Source organism: Capsella rubella, unplaced genomic scaffold (genome assembly GCF_000375325.1).
Source record: "Capsella rubella cultivar Monte Gargano unplaced genomic scaffold, Caprub1_0 scaffold_4, whole genome shotgun sequence".
Lineage (NCBI taxonomy): Eukaryota > Viridiplantae > Streptophyta > Magnoliopsida > Brassicales > Brassicaceae > Capsella > Capsella rubella.
Genome location: NW_006238920.1, coordinates 12,500,414 through 12,524,165, shown reverse-complemented (window position 1 = coordinate 12,524,165; position 23,752 = coordinate 12,500,414). Strand labels below are relative to the sequence as shown.

At 36.8% G+C, this 23,752-nt stretch overlaps 5 protein-coding genes across 9 annotated transcripts; 4 read left to right on the top strand and 1 right to left on the bottom strand.

Moving 5' to 3' along the window:
* The first annotated feature begins 5,282 nt into the window (after positions 1–5,282).
* Positions 5,283–7,249, top strand: LOC17889911. The gene is made up of 3 exons (XM_006296330.2): positions 5,283–5,379; positions 5,868–6,365; positions 6,616–7,249. The coding sequence occupies exons 1-3, from the start codon at positions 5,283–5,285 to the stop codon at positions 7,134–7,136; spliced, it is 1,116 nt and encodes a 371-aa protein (XP_006296392.1). The 3' UTR covers positions 7,137–7,249.
* Positions 7,250–8,462: 1,213 nt separating this feature from the next.
* LOC17890372 lies at positions 8,463–9,862 on the top strand. The gene is made up of 3 exons (XM_006294390.2): positions 8,463–8,556; positions 8,660–9,157; positions 9,276–9,862. Exons 1-3 carry the CDS (start codon positions 8,463–8,465, stop codon positions 9,794–9,796), a joined length of 1,113 nt encoding a protein of 370 aa, XP_006294452.1. The 3' UTR covers positions 9,797–9,862.
* A 1,040-nt stretch (positions 9,863–10,902) lies between these two features.
* On the top strand, positions 10,903–18,226 carry LOC17889511 (insulin-degrading enzyme-like 1, peroxisomal). Of its 5 annotated transcripts, none has more exons than XR_002834210.1 (28): positions 10,903–11,119; positions 11,211–11,286; positions 11,497–11,564; positions 11,671–11,762; positions 11,861–11,934; positions 12,018–12,061; positions 12,142–12,193; positions 12,328–12,450; positions 12,555–12,667; positions 12,763–12,925; positions 13,325–13,417; positions 13,570–13,655; positions 13,784–13,870; positions 14,095–14,198; positions 14,486–14,588; positions 14,724–14,819; positions 14,907–15,096; positions 15,447–15,508; positions 15,589–15,693; positions 15,800–16,001; positions 16,130–16,338; positions 16,471–16,595; positions 16,674–16,725; positions 16,813–16,899; positions 17,003–17,125; positions 17,325–17,690; positions 17,820–17,885; positions 17,979–18,226. XR_002834210.1 is itself a non-coding variant. In XM_006293559.2 (26 exons), the coding sequence occupies exons 1-26, from the start codon at positions 10,982–10,984 to the stop codon at positions 17,568–17,570; spliced, it is 2,913 nt and encodes a 970-aa protein (XP_006293621.1). In that variant the 5' UTR covers positions 10,903–10,981; the 3' UTR covers positions 17,571–18,223. The 5 variants fall into 5 exon arrangements, 1 of the variants encoding a protein (XP_006293621.1); XR_002834209.1 differs by having other exon boundaries at positions 17,974–18,226; XR_002834208.1 differs by having other exon boundaries at positions 17,325–17,885; positions 17,979–18,223.
* A 712-nt stretch (positions 18,227–18,938) lies between these two features.
* LOC17887564 (probable glycosyltransferase STELLO1) lies at positions 18,939–21,945 on the top strand. The gene is made up of 3 exons (XM_023783713.1): positions 18,939–20,981; positions 21,056–21,182; positions 21,282–21,945. Exons 1-3 carry the CDS (start codon positions 19,273–19,275, stop codon positions 21,756–21,758), a joined length of 2,313 nt encoding a protein of 770 aa, XP_023639481.1. The 5' UTR covers positions 18,939–19,272; the 3' UTR covers positions 21,759–21,945.
* On the bottom strand, positions 21,932–23,624 carry LOC17887766 (protein N-terminal glutamine amidohydrolase). Its single transcript, XM_006294905.2, has 6 exons — positions 23,467–23,624; positions 23,180–23,285; positions 22,880–22,957; positions 22,675–22,805; positions 22,299–22,423; positions 21,932–22,219 (listed from the first exon to the last, which is right to left on the bottom strand). Exons 1-6 carry the CDS (start codon positions 23,532–23,534, stop codon positions 22,062–22,064), a joined length of 666 nt encoding a protein of 221 aa, XP_006294967.1. The 5' UTR covers positions 23,535–23,624; the 3' UTR covers positions 21,932–22,061.
* Positions 23,625–23,752: the final 128 nt, after the last annotated feature.

The following is a 23,752-nucleotide window of genomic DNA, read 5'->3' as shown; positions in this document are numbered from 1 at the left end:
AACTACATTATATAGTGGGAGAAACTAATAATAAATTATATTATATTCGAGAATGAATCGTTTTATTCGATATTAATTAGTTGAAGTTTGGTTTTGGGTTAACGTCTGGCCAACACACTCGATAGTCAACTTGAAATCCGATTCAATTATCCGGTTTAATCCGTTAGTTAATAGTTGTGAAAAGTATTGGTAATTTAGAATGTCTCTAGTCAGTTACTAACTAAGCATTGACTTGCTACACATGAAAGCTATGAGGACAATACTGTGGTACTTATATATCCGAAAGACCTAAGCTAAAGTGGATTCAAACTCTCTTGTACTGGTGTACATTTCAAGCTAGTTGGTAAAATTATATCAAAGAAATGTTGTTTATATGACACCATGTTTTCTGCTCGATGTTGCAAGAGTATATATCAGTGATCTATATGATCATGCATTGAAACAAATTTTGATTCCTTTATCCTATATCTTTACCAGATATATATAAGTAACTCTATTAAAAAGTAACTCTAGTTCGGTAAATAGATACTTATGTAAAGTAGCGAAAGAAAGATTCAAATACTCGAATAATAGGTGAGAAGATTTCATACTCAAATTGTACTTACGTACTTTGTTGGCAAACTAGCTATAAAAGAAAACATGCATTCCAAAATAAAAGAAGAAAATCTAAAGAAGATGAGTTTTGAGTTCCGAGAAAACCTAGATTTACTAGCTCTAATTAAGATTATTTGGTCAGCAAAGGATAAGCAAGATCATATATAATAAATTAAAACAAACAATATACGACATATATATATAGAGAGTAGAACTAATAAGATTAAGATGGCTGCAAAGAATTATATATGGGATTTTGAGAAAATAAGGAGAAAGAGTGGGAAAAAGGAATGTGGCTCTTTACGGTTAGGCGAATTGTAGGACCCTTCTCTGTCTGCTCCGACCACCACCACCACCACCACTCACCACCACCCCGTCCCATCGTTTTTTTTCTTTTTAAATTCCTACTTACAATTTTGTTACTTTTTTTTTAACTCTTGCTAGCAAGCTAGGTTTATACTTTCTTAGATTTCTTTCTTTTTCTTAAAGTGAGTTTTCACGATTCAAACTGTACCACTAAAACGATGAACTTCTGTTTTTTTTGTTTACTATATATTTTATCATGCTAGAAATTTTTCAAAGAGCTAGCTTATATATGCTAGTGAAGAAAGAAGAAGTCTAAATATTCATAATTTCAGCTATAATTGATTACTATTTTTTCCCGGTACATTTAGAATTAATTGGGTTTGTTTCTGATTGAACATTCACATGTTTCACTATATGAGAATGCTACTTATGCATATAAATTTAAACCTTTCAGCAAAGATAATTTTTTAGTAGACGAATCAGTTAAAAGACAAATCATAAGATGCATGAGTAGCAAGAAAAAAAAAAAAGATAGAGAAAACAGAATGATGGAGGCACCTGCAGCTCGCTTTAAACTCGTGAAGAAGGGGAAATGAGAATTGTGTACTTAATTGTTGTTTTAAACTTTCATTAATATATAGTTTATATAACTATAAGAATATGTTAACCAATGATTACAATGAAAACTAAGTCATTAGCTTGTGAATGCTTTTACATACTTATATCAGAACCTGACTTTCTGCGTAATCATTTTGTGCATATTCATGACTTTTGCTTTCGAACTCTCAAATTAAAACGTAGATTATGCCGAGATTTATGCTCACATCATTACGGATATGTGAAGTGTCGTACCAAAACTACTACTACTATTATTGTTCTCCTTTATTCAGTCACTATATTTGTTTAAGCTTTTACCAACCGTACGATATGAATGAGTGTTCTGTGGAAAATGTTCGAATTTTTTTTCTCATCAAAATCCATTTTGTAACCATGAATTCCTAAACCTTCCTATTTATTTATCTGTATAATGTAACTTTATAATTATGAAAGGTACAATGTTCTATAGTTATTTACATTGATTTTATAAAATAGGAAAAGACATAGTGGTTTGTTATGCTAGTGATGTCGGTATGTTAATCATATGGATTCAAGTTACGGTAGTAGATGATATATGTGAATTAGTAGATGATAACTATTGCAGTGGTTTAACCAGTATTTTGATTAATTAATATTGAATTAACATATAGACCAAGCAAGTTAATTTCACTAGTATGTATCCCTTGTATATATAGAAAATATATTATATGTTTAGAAGAAAAAAACGAGAACAAAGAGGAAACGTCAAAAGGACAGGACTCGGCTGTCCATCTTGTAGTGTACCAAATGGGGCATGTGGAAGGTTGAAGGAAAGAGCTATCCCCACTTTTTTGTTGGATTATATTATTTCTCATCATTCTTTTTATTTTTATTTTTTTTGGCTATTGCTTTTTCAAAAGAAAGTGATTATAAATATATTTCCATAGAAATATGTTTTTGGCAGTAATATTGATTGAGACTTTAGCTCTCGCTTTATCGGACACATATCATGACCTTTGGATCATGGTCTGTCCCTCTTCTTTTAAGCAATTCATCGACATTTCTTTTGTTTTTCCCTTATCACTTTTTCAACATTCATTTTCTTTTCTTTTTTGGTGAGAACATTAATTTTCTTTATAATGAAAAAAAAAAAAAAAGACAACAACAAATTCTATTTTCAAACTTAGGAATTTACAATTTAGGATCACAAGGGCCATGGATCTAATCTACTACAATTTTCCCGTTTAGAAAAAGTGAACCGAAACGGAACGGGGCTCATAGTCTGGGCCTCAATGTTCTCAACTATAAACTTATGGGCCTGATGTAGATTATTATTATAAGACGATTGTATTCGAAAATCCTACTAAACCAAGAATTCCTGCTTCTCGTTTGATTATTTTCCTTTACGACGATGAATGGGTCGCGCTAGACACAGGAAATCAAGCCGAGACAAACCCTATAGTGTTCGCATCGCAAGCATGAAGCAACAAGGCAAAGTTCTTCCTCCAATTCCGATCAAAGATATAGATTTCTTGAAACTCAAATCTTATAGTTACATATGGTCATTATACTTTATTTCTTTCTTGTTTCCTTAAGTTCATTTTTGTGTTTAAGCTTTTCTCATATTTCCATTTATATTGGTTTCAGGCTGATGAGATCACTTGTTTTCGAAAAAGAAAAAAAGACATATGCTCATGATCTACGTGCCAAAAAAAAGACATATGCCCTGAAAAATAAGAGTACACATCCAAAAATGTATCTCATCAGCCTGAAACCAATATAAATGGAAAAAAGCGTAGATATATAATTGATGTTGATCTAACATTGTCGTTTTATAGTTGCAGAGGCAGTGAAACTAGATGCATATATACATGCATGCCTATTATGAAGGATCTACGAGAACGAGCACAAGCTAGGTAAGCTAGAGTTGTATTTGCTGAGGGATGGGATATTAATTTAGGTGTAGGGTTTAATGAAGAGGAGGGAGATTACATTCTTCATACTTTCTTTTTCTTGGAAGAATTCATCATCCACATGCTGATCCCTCGTTGTTGACTGATAATATTATATGGTTACAAAAAAAAAAGCTCGTTGACTTATCATAAAAATTCACATGATAGGATCCACATTTTCGTGTCCATAAATGTTATAAGATGTAATCCTTGAAGATATGAACATGGGAAGTCGACAGCCCAACGTTGACTCACAAAAAGCAAAGTATAAATAAACTTAATGAGAATGGAATAAAGCTCTAGCCGGTTAGTGTCACTACAGAAGTCGTAGATCGCTAGATAGCTGAAAATAAAGTTATGACATATAAATTGATATGATTATATATATAATCATACGATGAAGATTCAATCGAAATAATTCACTAAAAGAACCATCGGTTCTACAATTACGCAAATGTTATGGGTAATATATCCCTAGATACATTTCATCTCTTTCTTTTTTAGTTGTCCCAAATTATAATCTGCGCACTATAATTCGAATTTTATTAGCTTATTATTTATACAGTTTTGTACGGCAGGTTTTTTTTTTTTTTTCCTGAAATCGTTAGTTGTACCCAAAAGGACAGAGGAGCGCATATTCATGTGTATGTGTGTATACGTATGCTGTCAAGTTTCTCCATTATTAAAAAAAAAAAAAAAAAAAAAAAAAAAAAAAAAAAAGTTTCTCCATTATTATTACTTTGGAAAACATGTATTTGGTATTTGGTTTTCAAGTAGTATTTGACTCGGAGCGCAAGTCACGCCGAGTAACTAATGACGTAACTAGTACCGACACATGAGCATCCGTAACTAAGTTGCTACACATGTAATTAATGACGCAAGTAGTTGCTCATATTTAATTATCCCAACAAACCTAGTTGATAACATGTCAAAATGTTATTATCCCCAAAAGAACCGAAAAGTTGTCTCTATTTTGCTTGAGATTCAATTTACGTAGATACAGAAAAGTCGTAGTTAATTTGTTGTTAGTCTGATTTAGAATGTGTTTTAACAATCCATTTCTTGTATGTCATTCACATATATATATACGTACAGTATCAGTCTATCAGACAATATAGCCAACAATATTCGATACTTTAATTATAAGTTCATGCATATATTGGTAGAAAGTTAGCTTTTATATCTCTCTGTGATCTATAGATTCTACACGGTAATGTAAATTCATAAAATTCATTTGTTTAGACAAGATCTTTATGCATAGACTTAAGTCTACAATGAATACTAGTATACTCTTTGACCTTGGTAATCGATAAAAAAAATAAAAAATTGGCTGAATGAAACAGTTTATAATCGTCGGACACGATTAGACTTGCAAAATGAATGATTAATTTAAGAATAGTAGTTTAATTACTATATGTCAACATTTGAAGATAAAGCAAATAGCAAGTGGCTTTTTGATGAATGATGAATAACATGAACGGACAGTACGGCCACACACCACAAACATTGCGGCTCATTTAGTGGCGATATATATTCAACGTGCTCTCCTGCTTATCTTTATTTTGCTATTATCACCACCTTCGTATTAATACGTACGGTGCATCGCCGTATTAACATTATTATATTGTTCTTCCATCATTAATATATATATTTTTTTCCATCATTAATCTTTATCTTGAATGATTCCAAAAGACGACGTAAAATACGTAGGTCGGCTATATATAGCTAGTAGGAACTTGTGCATATATCACCACCCCCATTGCATAAGTAACTCTCTTGTGCATGCCCTTTAGTAGGTGGCAATTGATAGATTTGTTTAGTCGGGCGTCAGTACTTTAGCGTATATTCACGACGATGTCTCTCGTTCTCTCTCTTTGCTTGGTCTTCCTTGCTTCTCTTTGCCATGGTTCTCATAGCTTCCCTGCTCAACGGACGACTCCTCATCTTGATGGTACGTAAGACCACTCCAATATAGTTAGTGCCTAAATTATCATGTAGGTCGATGCATGTTATTTGTTTTCTTTTGGTATGTATTAAGAATTCTAGGAAGTAAAGTTTTGGAATTGACTTGTTGTAATTTTTTGGTTTTGTTAATAACGTGTTGTAAAATTAATAGGTCTTTTAGGATATAAAGCAAAATCTAACTAAGTCAATCAACCAAATTATATGGCGTTCAAACAGCTAATGTATACTTTTTTCATCAATAAAACTCAACATTGCCGGAGTAATATATACAGTATATATATTTAACATCGACTATGATATCATATGTCACGGATATTAATGTACACAATGAGAATAGTATTTCGAAAAAAATTAGATTGTGGTAAGATTGGTGTAATAAGCAACTCCGCCAATACCAAGTAGATTCATAAATTAAATTATAGTTTTCACATTTGGTGTAAATATGAATAATGGCTTTTCATGATGTTTTTACAGGGCTTCTCCCAAATGGAAACTTCGAGCAAATCCCTAACAAATCAAACATGAGAAAGAGGCAGATAATTGGCAAATACTCCCTTCCCCGCTGGGAAATCTCCGGCCACGTAGAGTTAGTCTCCGGCGGTCCACAACCCGGTGGTTTCTATTTCGCGGTGCCACGTGGAGTCCACGCAGCTAGGCTAGGAAACTTAGCATCGATATCTCAGTATGTGAAAGTGAAGCGTGGGCTGGTCTATTCTCTAACGTTTGGTGTCACTAGGACTTGTGCCCAAGACGAGAACATCAGAGTCTCTGTGCCCGGTCAGACCAATGAGCTCCCAATCCAAACATTGTTTAGTACCAATGGTGGTGATACGTACGCTTGGGCTTTCAAAGCAACGTCTGACTTGGTTAAGGTCACATTCCATAATCCTGGTGTTCAAGAAGACCCTACTTGTGGCCCTATCGTTGACGCTGTTGCCATCAAGGAGATTCTTCCTCTCCGGTATAACAAAGGTAGTACTCTATATATATATATAACTTTCAATTCCGGTTCGGCTTAGTTCTTATTTTAGCTAGCATTTTAATGTTTTTTTCATTAACCGATGTACATTATATTAAACCGGGTTTAGTTGGATCCCAGGTTTAACCAAAACTCCCGCATACACATTTCTTCTACTATAATGTTTGCAATTTGGCCCTTAGATTTGAATTATTCTTTCTTTCACCCCCTAACTTTAGTTTTGTTTACGTGAATATTAATCAGGAAACCTTGTGAAAAACGGCGGATTCGAGATCGGTCCACACGTATTCAGCAACTTCTCTACCGGAATCTTAATCCCGGCGAAGATACAAGACCTAATCTCACCGCTTCCAGGATGGATCGTCGAATCTCTAAAACCGGTCAAATACATAGACAACCGCCACTTCAAGGTCCCATCAGGTCTCGCAGCAATCGAGATCGTCGCCGGGAGAGAAAGCGCAATCGCTCAGATCATCCGTACCGTCGCCGGTAGAAACTACATCCTCTCGTTCGTCGTTGGAGACGCACACAACGGTTGTCACGGATCGATGATGGTTGAGGCGTTTGCGGGAAAAGCGGCGTTTAAAGTAAAATTCGATTCAAATGGGCAAGGAGCGTTCAAAGCGGGGCGTTTCGCATTTCGTGCCGATTCGAACCGCACGAGAATAACGTTCTATAGTGGGTTTTATCATACCAAGCTTCATGATTTTGGACATCTTTGTGGGCCTGTGCTTGACAATGTTAGGGTTGTCCTGGCCCGTTAAATCTAATTTCATTACTTATAATATATCCTACTATATAAAGTATAATAAATACTACTACATTCTCTATTCGTCGAAATTAAGACATTATAAAGTCGGTGTTTCGATTTCAATTACATTTTCTAGACTTCTGTAAACATATTTTAATATATAAATATTTATGTTTATTGATCCAATATTACATGTAGTCATTGGTATTGTTACATTTAGTATTTGGCTAACAAAAAGTGCATACTACACAGAACAGTCTTACAAGATAATTTAAATATGTGGATCTGTAGATCAAATACATCACATATTAAAAAAATTAGATTCAGGATTAAAACCACAAATAAAAGTCAAATCAAAAGCTTATATATTTTCTATGGACGTAAATTTGACTTAAAGAGCAAATCATGGCGATGATTAATGATTAATCAGCGGAGACCATATGTGGACTGCGTTTCATGTCTCTTGTGTAATGTGTACACACACACATGCGCTATTAATCGTAAATCTCACCGACTGTTTTCTTTGTTTAAACGTTAAAGGTTTAATATTTAAAGTTAAACGTGAAGCTTTATTAAAACAAACACAATAATATATTACATAGTCTATTGCATATAAAAGAACCAAAAAGTTTTTGTCCAAAAAAAAAGAAAAACCAAAAAGTGAATATATATGTTTCATCTAATCTTACGTATGATGCAATGTACATATACGTACAGTTGTAAACTTATATAGCTAAACAGAAATAATTTCAATTTTGGTCGGTTTAATTCAGGGTGCATCTACCAATTTGAATCCAGCATATCAGTTAAACAACATACTATGATATCCACTGTACTTTGTTAATTATCACATCGATATCGTCGCTCGTGTTGCGTTACCAATCGACTCGTATTATATCTGTTATAGAAAACTCTGTGCTTGGAAGGTTCGTCACATATTTTTCAGCGTCGCATCTGATAACCTCATTTTATTTATAGCCAACTACATCTAGTGGTATCTCACTGCACTGCACACACTAAATATAACTGATGCCTCCTGTAAAGTACTAATTAGTAAATGGTATTGGATCTTTTCATAATCGAAATAACATGACAGACAGTGAGTCATACATTGCGGCTCGTAAGGTGCGGTCTTCAACGTGGCTCAAGTTTCCCTTCGTCTACGTCTACAAAAACCATCTTTAAATAAACAAATTTATTATTGTGTATATCCAAAAATGTACATGCTGCTGCTTCCTCTTCGTTTCTTTATGTTGTTTGTAAAATCTCAGTGTAACCGCTATATATAGCCCACATGAGCCTCATTTGATATAGGCCAACTAATTAATAAGACTTTAAAATGTCAATCTATCACTCTCTTTGCTTTCTGCTCCTTCTCTCTCTCTGCCATGGCTCTCCCAGCCTCCGACCACGTAGAATTCCTCATCTAGACGGTAAGATAACCAACTGAAGTTGTAATATTCATCTCTATATAGATCAATTTATCCCATGCACGAACGAAGTTGTAATTAACATTTGTGGTTTCCATATCTATAGGGCTTCTTCCAAATGGAAACTTTGAGCAAACCCCTCTCAAATCAAACATGAAGGGTCGACAAATAATCGGCGCTAACTCTCTCCCTCACTGGCAAATCGCCGGCCACGTGGAGCTAGTCTCCGGTGGACCTCAGCCGGGAGGATTCTATTTTCCAGTCCCACGTGGAGTCCACGCGGTTAGATTAGGAAGCTTAGGTACCATCTCTCAGGACTTGAAAGTGAAGCGTGGCTTAGTCTACTCTCTGACGTTCGGAGCCACTAGAACTTGCGCTCAGGACGAGAATATCAAAGTCTCTGTGCCTGGTCAAGCCAATGAGCTTCCCATCCAGACCGTATTTAGCTCAGATGGTGGAGACACTTACGCTTGGGCTTTCAAGGCAATGTCCGATGTGGTTAAGGTCACTTTCCATAACCCTGGTGTTCAAGAAGACCGCACCTGTGGACCTCTCTTAGATGTTGTCGCTATCAAGGAGATTCTTCCTCTCCGGTATACCAGAGGTAAATCAATTAACCGGTACATATCCGGTTTACTTTATTTTTGTTTTTGCAACTTGGTCCTTATATTTTAGCTTTGTGTGTATATTAAGCCGGTCAACTTTTGTTTTTGTCATCTTAGGTAACTTGGTGAAAAATGGAGGTTTCGAGGTTGGTCCACACGTTTTCGCTAATTTCTCAACCGGAATCTTGATTCCCGCAAGGATCCAAGATTTTATCTCCCCGCTTCCGGGATGGATCGTTGAATCCCTCAAACCGGTGAAATACATCGATAGGCGTCATTTTAAAGTTCCTTACGGACAAGCAGCCGTTGAGCTCGTTGCTGGTAGAGAAAGTGCAATCGCACAGATCATCCGTACCATCGCTGGTAAAGCATACATGCTCTCATACGCGGTAGGCGATGCACAAAACGGCTGCCACGGGTCGATGATGGTGGAAGCGTTCGCGGGAAAAGAGCCATTTAAACTTTCTTTTATGTCAGAAGGTAAGGGAGCGTTCAAAACGGGGCATTTCAGGTTTGTGGCCGATTCGAATCGAACGAGGCTAACCTTTTATAGTGCGTTTTATCATACAAAGCTTCATGATTTCGGCCATCTTTGTGGGCCTGTTCTTGATAGTGTTGTTGTTCTCCCGGCCCATTAACAATTTGTGGATTCTTATGAGACTGAATATTTTCTTTATTACAATAAGAAGAAGAGAAACACGACATATCATATTCTATACGTAAGAAATTTGTGGTTGCTCTACATTTTTGTTGTTATTGTCGTCGTCATTAATCTTGTAACTCATACCAGTGACGCAGAAATATATCTAATATGTATGGAAACTGTAAAATGAAATTAAAAGAGAAGGATGAAAGAGTTTTCAACTTAATTAGTAGAGTTGTCATTTAATTGATATATTAGCTAGTATTTGTGGTACTCGGTTTACCGTAAGCCCCTGCACAAGAGTTTTTGATCATAGAAGTGATGATTTGTGCAGTTGTACTTGGTTGATCGATGACACAAAGTATTCCGAATAGAAAGGAAAAAAAAAAAAGCAATAACGAGCTCTTTAATGTTACACATGGGAATTGGGAAGTGAGACCGTGCCTCCTCAAAAATATATATACATGCACCTTCTTACTAACTGTCAGTTAGTTTTTATCTTAAATACTCGTAATTTTGAAGACGATATTAGGTTTATAAAGTAAGTTATATAATTTCATTAATCATATAAAGGAAAAAAAATCAAACGAAAAACAGGATGGGATGCTTTTATGTATAAATGTATATATGAAGTATTTCGTGATGCATTATTGCAATGTGTTAATGTCTAACGTATGTAATGCTAAGATAGTAAGATATATGAGATGGTACTGGCAGCAAGCAATATCACTGGAGTTGCTGCGGGCCGGGCATACATAATATATATACATCATCACTTGTCCATAATTCCATATACATGTATTGCTAAAATATATGACAGATTGAAACTGAAGTGTGATCTATAAAAACATTATTTGAAGGTAATTTTTTTTACAAAGACTTATAACAAACAGGGTCAACATTAATAAGACTTCTTCTATAGCTCTTATGGGAATATATTCATAATATAAAAATGACTTAAGTTTGTTTGTGGTAGGCTGTTGGATTCGGATGACGTGCCTAAACGTATACCGTCGATAATATTCAGACGTAGACATTAGCACAGTAGATAAATTCCTCTATTCCTCTGTATTTGTCTGAGTCTGAGCACAGAAGAAAAAAAAGAATAGACGCCGGAAAAGTGAGGTAAAGAGCGAAGACGACCCACCGAAGACGAAACATAATCCTAATCGAAACGAAGATGGCCGTCGAGAAATCGAACACGACGGTGCAAGGTGCTGAGATACTGAAGCCACGTACGGACAGCAGGGAATATAGGATGATTGTCCTGAAGAACTTGCTCCAGGTCCTGTTGATCAGCGATCCCGATACGGATAAGGTTTGAGATCGCTACGATTTGAATTGTGGTATTTAGTTTTGGATTTTTTATGTTTTTTACTGATTCGTATACTTTGATTCTTTTCTTCAAGTGTGCTGCTTCAATGAGCGTTAGTGTTGGATCCTTCTCTGACCCACAAGGATTAGAAGGGATTGCTCATTTCCTAGGTACTTTAAAATTTTCAAGTTTTTTACTGTCTCATGTAGAAGTCGAGTTTCTCAGGATTTTGAAATTTGTACCGTCTTAATTCGTGTACACAATAGTTATTTGCCATGGAATGATTCAAGCACTGTGCTATCTTTCATTGATTAAACTATCTAGTTTTAATATGGAGTGAATTTGTTATAATGGTTTGCTATTGGATTTTTGGTTGTTAGAGCATATGCTATTTTATGCAAGTGAAAAATATCCGCAGGAAGATAGTTACTCCAAGTACATCACAGAGGTATTATGTATATCCATACAATTTTTGTGATTTGTACTCAACACATACTCCAAGTTTTTGTTCTTTATTCACTCGATATAATAGATATGGATTTTTCTTGATGTAGCATGGAGGTAGCACAAATGCATATACAGCCTCTGAAGAGACAAACTACCATTTTGATGTTAATGCTGACTGTTTCGTTGAGGCTTTGGACAGGTACAGTTGGTGTTGTTTTACTCTTGATAACAATCTTCTCTAATCTTTTACCATTTGTTTTTCCGTGTGTAAGATTCTTTTGTTGCTGCTTAAATCAGATTTGCTCAGTTCTTTATCAAACCACTAATGTCAGCTGATGCTACGATGAGAGAAATTAAGGCTGTTGACTCAGGTTTGCTCGATTTTATTTTTCTTTACGTTTTTCTTGCTGCAGTTTTTGAACTAAACAGGTTATAATGAGTTTTCTTTCTCCAGAAAATCAAAAAAACTTACTCTCTGATGGTTGGCGAATTCGACAGGTATATCTCTGGTCTTAAAAACAATATTCAGAGTTATTTTTATGTATATGACTCATTTTTCTTCATTTTCTTCGTAACAGTTACAAAAGCATCTTAGCAAAGAAGACCATCCGTATCACAAGTTTAGCACAGGTATATGTTATAATTTTCCTACTGTTATTACTGTTGACTGCCACTCATGGATAGAGATTTATTCTGATGAATACAGATAGTCAGTTGTGATTCCAATATCTTTCTCATGCTAAACAAGTGAGGTTTGTGCTTAGGGAACATGGATACACTTCATGTACGACCCCAAGCGAAAGGAGTGGATACAAGAAGTGAGCTTATTAAATTCTATGAGGAACATTATTCTGCCAACCTCATGCATCTGGTTGTCTATGGGAAGGGTATGTTTTGGTGCTAACACGAAACTCAGATTTTCTTTTATAAGGAGATAAAAATGTTTAATTAGGTAACACCTGTGCTAATGGTTTGCTCTGAATGTTTTCAGAAAGCCTTGATAAAATTCAAGATCTTGTGGAAGGGATGTTCCAGGAAATCCAAAACACCAACAAAGTTGTCCCTAGATTTCCTGGCCAGCCATGTACTGATGACCATTTGCAGGTTATTTTTTCCTTCCGAACATTTAAATTATATTTTGAAATGAAGATATATCATGCTAGAATGTTTACGGTGCTATTGTATTATTTTGGTTTTAGATTCTTGTGAAGGCTGTTCCGATAAAGCAAGGACACAAGCTGGGTGTTTCATGGCCAGTAACTCCTAGTATTCATCATTACGAGGAAGCACCAAGCCAGTACCTTGGGCATCTAATTGGTCATGAGGGTGAAGGAAGTTTGTTTCATGCCCTAAAAACCTTGGGTAGGTTTTCTATTGGGCACACATCAAGTTCAATCTTCAATCTCCTTCTCTTACCCTCTTGAAATGTGACAAGACTCGGTTCCCTAAAAGATAATTAGAAAATTACTTCAGAACAACCTGTGGGTGTTTCATTTGGTATAGATAAAATCTTCTTTTTTTTTCTGGTATCTTGGCATGGAGTGTAGCCTGGGGTGCCCTAACTACTTTTTTCATAGAGTAGCATGGGAGGATTTTATAAAACCACTTATTGAAAGTGGACGTCTTTGTCTTTTAGAGAGTTTCATCCTAGTCAAGTAAACAAACTTCTTGGTTGGGACAGGTTGCTGATGTTATTCCCTGAAGAAACATGCTCGATTACTACATTTAGTAGTCTGGCTTAATTCTTCTTATTGCTTGCAGGTTGGGCAACGGGACTTTCTGCTGGTGAAGGAGAGTGGACTCTAGATTATTCTTTCTTCAAGGTTTCAATTGATCTTACCGATGCTGGCCATGGTGGGTTTTTCTTTTCTATTTTTTTTTTTTTTTTCATTCGAGGAAGTTCACAACAGTATTCTGATGACTTGTGTGAATAGAAAGTATGGGTGTGTTTGGTGTTTGGTAACTACATGATAAATTTCTGGGTTTTCTCCTTGGTGGGTTTACAGAGCACATGCAAGAGATTTTAGGGCTGCTGTTCAACTACATTCAGCTATTACAACAGACTGGTGTTTGCCAGTGGATTTTTGATGAGGTATGGATATGCAACAGCATTCTATATATTGCTACTGATATGCTATGATTGTATCTTCCCATTTTTTTACTGTGTTTTTATTACTTTTGACTTTAATATTGCTAATACATCGTTTATTGCTATTAAAGCTCTCAGCTATTTGTGAGACGAAATTTCATTATCAAGACAAAATACCACCAATGTCCTATATAGTGGATATTGCATCAAACATGCAGGTGATCATTTTAGCTCTTTGCTTTTGTGTAAGCTTTATTTTTAAACATGCTTACCGCTGTTGTTACCATGGCATCAATCATTCCTTCAATAAATCGTGCATATGAAAGTTAGGAAAAGTGACTTAAGTTTTGTAATTTGTATCATTAAAGCGCAAACCTATGCTCATGGCTAAGAAATAACAGTTCTTTTAAAATCTTCTGTATCCTTTGCTATTACTCTTCAGATATATCCGACCAAGGATTGGCTGGTTGGATCATCATTGCCTACGAAATTTAATCCAGCGATTCTACAAAAAGTTGTCGATGAGCTTTCTCCTAGTAAAGTTCGGTAAGGCTGTGGTTAAGAGTTTTACTTTGCATACATTAAAGTTATGGTGAAATTGTGGTCTTCGCCTAAGCTAACTTTACATTTTTTTTTTCTATTTATTCTGAAAAATAAATGAGGATGGCACTTGAGGCTTTTATTGCTATTGATATATATGATGGCTAATTTATGTACTATTCCCTTTTGTTTTTCTGGAGTTTACTTTTACCTTTTACGTCAAGTTATCAGAGTTTACTATTTAAAGCACTGGAATTTCAAAGAATTTTGCTAATTCCATTGCTTTTTTGTAGAATTTTTTGGGAATCACAGAAATTTGAAGGACTTACTGACAAGGCGGAGCCTTGGTATAACACTGCCTATTCTCTTGAGAAGATAACCATTTCCACCATTCAGGTTTACTTTTTGATGCGTTATATTAGCTCGAAATGATTCATTTATTTTCTATGCGACTACTACCTCCACTTCAAGTCTTGTTAGAACAAATTTTGTTCTTTGATAAATTTGTGGGTTTATGTAAAATAATTACAGGAATGGGTGCAGTCTGCTCCTGATGTAAATCTGCATTTACCAGCGCCTAATGTCTTTATTCCTACAGATTTGTCATTAAAGGATGCTAAAGACAAGGTTCAATTTCATTGCATAAATTATAAGAATCTTTTAAATTTTCTAATGCATGAAGCGGTCATCTTATGTGATCAAGTTCTGGAACAGGAAACAATTCCAGTTTTGTTGAGAAAAACGCCTTTTTCAAGATTGTGGTACAAGCCAGATACAATTTTCTCAAAACCGAAGGCATATGTTAAAATGGATTTCAACTGCCCACTTGCCGTCAGCTCTCCTGACGCAGCAGTTCTTACTGATATTTTTACACGGTTGCTGATGGACTATTTGAATGAATACGGTAAGATTCAGTCGATGCGTCTCTCAATATTTTCCTTTCGACTAAGGATTTTCTCTAGGCTTTAGTTCAGAGAACTCTGCCAATTAAGTGGAACAAAGCCTCTGAAATTGGTAAATTGTCCATGAAGCACCAAAACTTGTCTTATGCAATACTACATGCTGTTGATTGAGCAATTTCTTGTAGCTAAATGTCATTACTGCTTTCGAGTTTTCTGCTTGGTTTGCATGTTTGTTGTATGTCTCGAAGACAAATGAAATATAGTATAAGAAAGTAAAATAAAATGAGTAAAGACACAAGGATTCTATTTTGAAAAAACTGTCCCATCACTATTTACTTGTTCTGTGTTTTAGCTTATTATGCACAAGTTGCTGGTCTTTACTATGGAGTGAGCCTTTCAGACAATGGTTTTGAGGTGAGTTTGACATTTCCCTCATCTTTTACTGAATGTTTTTTCTCTTATTTTTCCTGACCGTACCTGCTTTTGTTCTTCAGTTGACCCTTCTTGGTTATAACCACAAATTGAGGACCTTGCTGGAAACTGTTGTTGGAAAGATCGCAAATTTTGAAGTTAAACCTGACAGATTTGCTGTTATCAAGGTAACCATGTCAGACCTATCTTTTTATAATTTAATTGTGGTTGAACGACGTCCACTATACCAGATTAATTGAATCAGTGTTATTCTGTTTCCATATCCTTTACTAGGAAACTGTCACAAAGGAGTATCAAAATTACAAATTTCGACAGCCATATCACCAAGCAATGTATTACTGCTCACTGATATTACAAGATCAAACCTGGCCTTGGACAGAGGAACTGGATGTCCTTTCTCATTTGGAAGCTGAAGACGTAGCTAAGTTTGTTCCAATGTTGTTATCAAGGACATTTATTGAGTGTTATGTAGCAGGTATCAACATTTTTTGTTCAGTTATTTATTAACTATGATCTTCTTTGGCTGTGACGTTTTCTGTTTTTGTCTTTCTTCTTCTTTCTTTGGAAGCTGTCTTTGATGTTTGAATACTTACTTCATTTCAGGTAATGTGGAGAATAATGAAGCTGAGTCAATGGTCAAGCATATTGAAGATGTTCTTTTTAACGAACCAAAACCGATTTGCCGACCTTTGTTCCCATCCCAGCACATCACTAATAGGGTTGTCGAGCTCGGAAAAGGACTGAAGTATTTCCATCACCAAGATGGTTCAAACCCCAGTGATGAAAATTCTGCTCTAGTGCACTATATTCAGGTAATTTCTTAGTATCTACCAATTTTTATGTCTTGTTTGGAGTTTCTTCGTGTAGATCTCGGTATAATCTTAGAACATAAATCCAGATATCATATTACTTTGGCTAACTGTAACTTTCGTTGCCACAAACAGGTTCATAGAGATGATTTTGCCATGAATATTAAACTTCAGTTATTCGGTCTCGTTGCAAAGCAAGCCACCTTTCACCAACTTAGAACAGTCGAGCAACTTGGTTATATCACTGCACTTGCTCAGAGGTACACTGGAATTTTCCTTGTGTTTCTTAATAATAATCTCCTTAATTCTGTTTAATCGCGCTTTCTTTTGCAACTTAGGAACGATTCTGGCATCTATGGTGTTCAGTTCATTATCCAGTCCTCAGTTAAGGTACTAAACCATCCAGCCATCTCTGTCATATATTCTAAGTAAGGCTCATCTCACTAAATTCCTAGATGGATTTTAAATCTGTAATAGGGTCCTGGACATATTGATTCGAGGGTGGAGTCATTACTGAAGAACTTTGAGAGTAAACTTTACGAGATGAGTGATGAGGATTTCAAGGTAAGATTGATCAACCAGTTAGTTATATATCTCAGTTAATCTTAGCTATGCAATATGATCCGCAAGCATAGGTATTAACTTATACGAGTCACTCTTTCTCTAGAGCAATGTAACTGCTCTAATAGACATGAAGCTTGAAAAACACAAGAACTTGAAGGAGGAATCCCGTTTTTACTGGCGAGAGATTCAAAGTGGAACACTCAAATTCAACCGTAAAGAGGCAGAGGTACAGGAACAGCTTTTTCCGTTCTATATTTTCTCTTAAACTAAGAAAACCGCCTATAGGATCAACACTTGGTTGATCCATGACCCATACATATATACTTCTTTGAATAGTTGTATCACAGCTATAATTAAGTTCAAGTTGGGGTGAAGGTTTTTGAGAGCGACTGATCGATGAGAGAATGGGTTTATTTTGTTGGCAGGTCGCTGCGCTGAAGCAGCTTCAGAAGCAAGAGTTGATAGATTTCTTCGACGAATACATAAAGGTTGGAGCAGCAAGGAAGAAATCTCTGAGCATAAGAGTATACGGGAGCCAGCATTTGAAGGAAATGGCAAGTGACAAAGAGGAAGTCCCATCACCATCTGTTGAAATCGAAGACATTGTTAGTTTCAGAAAGTCCCAACCTCTTCATGGTTCGTTCAGGGGATGCGGACAACCCAAACTGTGAGGGCTGATGAAACTCAACTCAGTTCAGTTTTGAAGATATTTTGAACAAAGGCCATTTATAGTCAGCTCAGCTCTTACGGATAATCTTAAGCGGTTGCTGATTGACTTTTGAATGAATATGGTAAGATTTGATCTGATACATCCCTAGCCTTTAGTTCAGAAAACCCTGTGCTGAATAAGTGGAACCAAGCTTATGAAACTGGGTAAATCGAGCATTTTCTGTAGCTTTTGACATTTGTCATTTCTGTAGAGATGTTTTGAACAAAGACCACTTGTTTTGCGTCTTCGCTAATGTCTCGAAAGCAATTGAAAAATGGTAAGAATCAAAATGTCTGAGTAATGAACCAAAGATTCTACTACATCATCAAATTGTCCCATCGCTATTTACCTTTACCATGTTGTAGCTTAGGTTCTTGCACAAGTTGCTGGTCTTTTACTATGGAGTGAGGCTTTTGGGACAATGGTTTCAGTTGAGACTTGAGAGAGTTTGAAGTTTACCTCATTCTCAGAACACACATTTGCTCATCTTTTCTTTTGAATGCTATTACTATTTTTGTTACCAAGTGTTGACCCTTGGGTTGGTTATATAATCACAAATTGAGGATCTTGCTGAATACAGTTATTCGAAATAAATGAAACGATGATAACATTGAATTAGGCCGAATCCTTTTGTTTGGAAACACTCGACAAAGGTTGATGAACTCCGAATTAGAAAAAAAAAAAAAGAACGTTTAAGAAAATAAATTTGACATTCTATTATTGGAGAATAATTAATTAGAGTTTGCTGAAACTTTGGATAGGGGCACCGTTAGGCTTTGCTCCCTGATCTCGCCCCACTGGCACTGGCTCCATCTTCGTAGATCCATCGATAGTCTTGATCGCCTTCGGGGCCAAAGTCGTCGAACGAACGATGTCCGCGACCCTGCGAGCAACTTCTTCGAGACTCAACGATTCCGCCTTGGGTGCCATGTGTACAACCAAGAGACCTCCAGATCGGATTCGACGGCGAAGAAAAGCAATATAGCCTCAGAGAGAAGACCTATTTCACAATGAAAAGGAAAATTGGTTCCGACTTAATTAAAAAATAAAACGATGTCTAAATATTAAAAGTGGTACTGCTCTAAAAATATGTTAATTTTTAATAATTTGTACATAATTTCTGTTGGTAAAACTGATAAGTGTATATAGAAAAACATCATAGTGGAAATTCGTTTTAGTATCCAACACTGATAAATTTCATCCTCGTACTCTATATTAGTATGTCTTATTACTAGTTCTATAAGTAAAAGTAAGTAATTAATATGCATTAAACAATTTAGCAAAAATGATATTATAAAGAGCTTTGCTTCATGTGATGTCTGGTCCTACAGAGAATACATCAAGAGGAATTACTGTTTAGTTGTCTCTTTGGTGATAGAAGAAGAAAAACCCAAAGCATTGACCTTACAGCTCACACAGAGACTCTCAGACTTCGCTTTCCAAATCAAAGCTCCTTTTTTTTGTGTGTGCATTGCATTGAAGCTTAAGCAACGTCAGTTCCAACCAACAACAACAACAACAACAACCGCATTACATCATTTACTTGCAGTGAGACACGAACCCAAATTTCTCATTTTCCTTTTTTTGAGGTGGAACAAATCACAAATCTAAGGTTCTGATTTAGAAGTATTTTATAGAGAGTTTCGGGCTTCCTCTTTGATCCGATGTTGGTTCAGGATCGTGCGGCGCCGTCTCCTGCCAAGCCGCCGAAATCTCAGATCAGACAACTCCCTACTCATCAACAGATCCGGCGATTTAGTGAACCCAAAAACCTAGATTTCTCCACTTGGTTCTCTGAGAATCTCACCAGAATTGCTGTCTTCTCTCTCTTTATCGTTACCGTAGTAGCTCTCTTCTTCCTCTACAACACCACCGACACTGCCTCTCTCCTTTGTTTCCAGTCACAGTCAACTCAGTCTCTCCAATCTCTCTCTCGCCCTCAAATCAAGTGGAATTCGATCCGAGTCGTCTCCGATAAGACCTCTCCTTACGCTAATTTCCTTACTGAGAAATGGATTGTGGTGTCGGTGACCAAGTATCCCTCTGAGGAGCTCAAGAGTTTGGTCAAGATTCGTGGATGGCAGGTTCTGGCCATTGGAAACTCGGCGACCCCCAAGGATTGGACTCTCAAAGGTTCCATCTTTTTGTCTCTCGATGCTCAAGCTGAATTGGGATTTCGAGTTTTAGATCACTTGCCTTATGATTCTTTCGTCAGGAAGAGTGTTGGTTACTTGTTTGCTATCCAACACGGTGCCAAGAAGATCTACGATGCCGATGATCGTGGTGAAGTGATTGATGGAGATCTGGGGAAGCATTTTGATGTTGAGTTAGTTGGTAAAGATTCTAAGCAAGAACCGATTTTGCAGTATAGTCATGAGAACCCCAATAGGACTGTGGTTAATCCTTATATTCATTTCGGACAACGTTCGGTTTGGCCTAGAGGTTTGCCATTAGAGAATGTAGGCGAGATCAATCATGAGGAGTATTACACTGAGGTTTTTGGTGGTAAGCAGTTTATACAGCAAGGGATTTCAAACGGTTTACCGGATGTTGATTCCGTGTTTTATTTCACTAGGAAAACGACTTTAGAAGCCTTTGATATCAAGTTCGATGAGCATGCTCCTAAAGTGGCTTTACCTCAAGGTGTTATGGTGCCGGTTAATTCCTTTAACACTCTTTACCATTCGTCCGCCTTTTGGGGGTTAATGCTTCCTGTTTCGGTCAGTTCTATGGCTTCTGATGTGTTGAGAGGTTACTGGGGGCAAAGGCTTTTGTGGGAGCTTGGTGGTTATGTTGCTGTTTATCCACCTACAGCTCACCGGTTTGACAGAATCGAGGCTTACCCTTTTGCAGAGGAGAAGGATCTTCATGTCAATGTTGGTCGTTTGATAAATTTTTTACTTGCTTGGAGATCAGAAAAGCATAGTTTCTTTGAGACGATCCTTGATTTGAGCTTTGCTATGGCTGAAGAAGGGTTTTGGACAGAACAGGATGTGAAATTTACAGCTGCTTGGCTTCAGGATTTGATTGCTGTCGGGTACCAACAACCGAGATTGATGTCGCTGGAATTGGATCGGCCACGAGCAAGTATTGGCCATGGGGATAGAAAAGAGTTTGTTCCTAGGAAGTTGCCTTCGGTTCATCTTGGGGTTGAGGAGACTGGCACAGTGAGCACTGAGATAGGAAACTTGATTAGGTGGAGGAAGAACTTTGGTAATGTAGTGCTTGTTATGTTTTGTAGCGGTCCTGTTGAACGCACTGCACTCGAGTGGAGGTTACTTTACGGCCGGGTATTCAAAACTGTCGTGATATTGTCTTCTCAGAAAAACTCAGATCTCTATGTGGAAGAAGCTAAACTCGATCACATTTACAAGTAAGGATTGCTCAAGATTACTATATATTGGTTAAATTCAAGCTTCTGATAATAACTTTGTATGTATATTTCAGGCATCTACCGAAGATATTCGATCGATATAGTAGTGCAGAAGGATTTTTGTTTGTTGAAGATGATACAGTTCTCAATTACTGGAATCTACTTCAAGCTGACAAGTCTAAGATTTGGACTACAGACAAGGTACAATACTCTCATCAAATTGTCGGCTTTTTCTTCGCTATCGCTATCTCGATATGTATACCTTACAAGAAAACTTATTGTTGTAAACCAATGATTTAGGTATCAAAATCATGGACATCAGTCAAACCAACAGGGAACTCTGATTGGTTTTCTGTACAAGCCGAGCTAGTGAAGAAAACTGTAAGTACAATGCCAGCTCATTTCCAAGTGAACTACAAGGACGCCACCAAGAACAATCATGAGACCTTAAAGGTATGCAGTTCAGAGGTATTCTATGTGCCCAAAAGACTCGTAACCGACTTTAACGATCTTGTTGATCTCGTGGGCGATATGGACTTGCATTACAAAGTGGCTGTGCCGATGTTCTTTTTGTCGATGGATTCGCCTCAGAATTTTGATCCGGTTCTTGGTTCGATGGTATATAAGAGGAAATCAGCTTCGTTTAACACTTCTTCGAGTCTGTATTCTGCTAAAGCTCCTGCAGTTCACCCATGGAGCATATCAAGCGAACAAGATTTTATAAAACTGGTTCAGCAAATGGCTGAGGGTGACCCGCTTCTGATGGAACTGGTATGATTGACTCAGGGTATAGAGCTTGCATTACTGCAATGATAGAAACAGAGTTATACAAAGATTGTGTCTTTGATTCATTTCTCATGGTTCCCTTTTCAGAATTTTTTTCTTCTGGGGGTTGTGGAGTAAGTCATGTAATGTTCCATTGTAACCATACGTTTTGTGAGTGTATAATGTTTCCCTTCAAAAATCAGTCTCTACTTCATCAATGAAGACAAAAACAAATGTTTGAGACAGTTGGAAACAAGGCTGAATTTACAAGTGATGACACAATTTTGATCCCATAAAGAAAAGACATTGACATGTTTAAGGAAGCTTCGTGAAGAGATCCTGAAGTTGATTGTGGCTCACCACAACACCAAGTTTCTGAGAAATTGCCGTTCTCACAGTTTCAGGGTCCAAGTTCGACAATGTATCCGCACCGCTCATGGCAATATACTCGCTCAAATTATGCAAGATTCCATCTTCAGAAGCAAGACAAAAGTGAGCTGACGAAATGAAAGTGGTCGAGGAAAGAATGAAAACTGAGAAGTTACATCTTACCTTGGGCAATAATGGGTTCATAGGGTGGAGGTGGAGCAGTCCAACTTCCATCAGGCTCTTTCATGTGTCTTCTATCAGAAGCAAAATGCTTAAAGAAGAGAGGAGCATGCACGATGCGGAAGAACCTGATCTCAACCAAACAGAAAAGAAAAAAATCCAGCTACATTACATAATGTTGTATTTTCCCAGCCAATTCTATACTTGTCAATATTAAATGACCAAAACGCTTTGCTGTGCCTTTCCTAAACTGTTTTGCCCGTAATACAGAGATAAAGAAGTTGAAGAAGAAACACTTTCAATCTTGACATGCGTGAAACCAGATAACAAATATCTTCAAAGTCATAAGAACATACTTAGTGGTTCAGTGATAGGTTACCTCTGGTAATCTGCGTAAAGCTGAAAAGATGGCTGGATCGTTTCAGTAACATATGAGGTTAAGGGTGAAGGGAAGGGCAGAGTCGAATCAAGATCCCAAACCAAAGGCTCAGAATCACTTTCTTTCTTGCTCTGTTCATGCCAATACAAAAACCTAAATCAAGTTCAATTATAAAAACTGACATCAAAAACATTATGATATTAACCTGGACACAGATGACGTGATAATCCCACAGTACAATCCCATCAGCTCTGCGACTAGCTTTCTGATGCCATAGTGGAACCTACAAGATCATCTAGCCAAGATATCAATAATGGACATCGTAACAAACAAACACTCTGATTAACAACCGAGCACATTCGAATAACACTGAAACTTCAAAATGAACAATCAAAAGTCGTGAAACAGCATAATGGAGATATAATTCCAACACCAAACAAGACCAAACATAATAAATTACCCCACAGTGAAACAAAGATTATTTATGAGAAGAAACATGGCTTGCCTGCTTCTTTTCATTCGAGATGAAAACGACAAACAGATCAGAACCCGTTGAATCGGCTACACCATTCTCGCACAACGTCTTGCAGAGCAGATACACATTCTCTTCACTACAAAAGAAAGTCAACATCTTTATCTTCTATGTTCTACTTTCCAATAAGGCAAATAATCACCAAAGACAGAAGATTCTCCAAAGTAGGAACGAAATCAACCAACTACAACAATCAGTCTATCCTTTGAAGAAACCTAAATCTATGGGGAAATTTTGTTTGAAAAGAAGAAGAACAATACCAGTAGTAAGGAGTGTGCTGGAAACGAGTTGCATCCATTGCAATAAGCTCCGCGGTGACGCCGGACATTTCTAGTTTGGATTTGATCAGTGTGCTCCTCTCCTATTTGTCTACTTCCACCAATTTTGATCAGCTAATCGTGCGGGAATCTTAAAAGCGGTCGGTACAAATGGGAAAATGGTGACCGGAGAATTAGAAAGCAAAAAAAAAGTCTAATGCTGACGCCAAATCGTGAATAGCCTCAACGACGACGTATGCTTAATAAACCAAACGACGCCGTATAATGA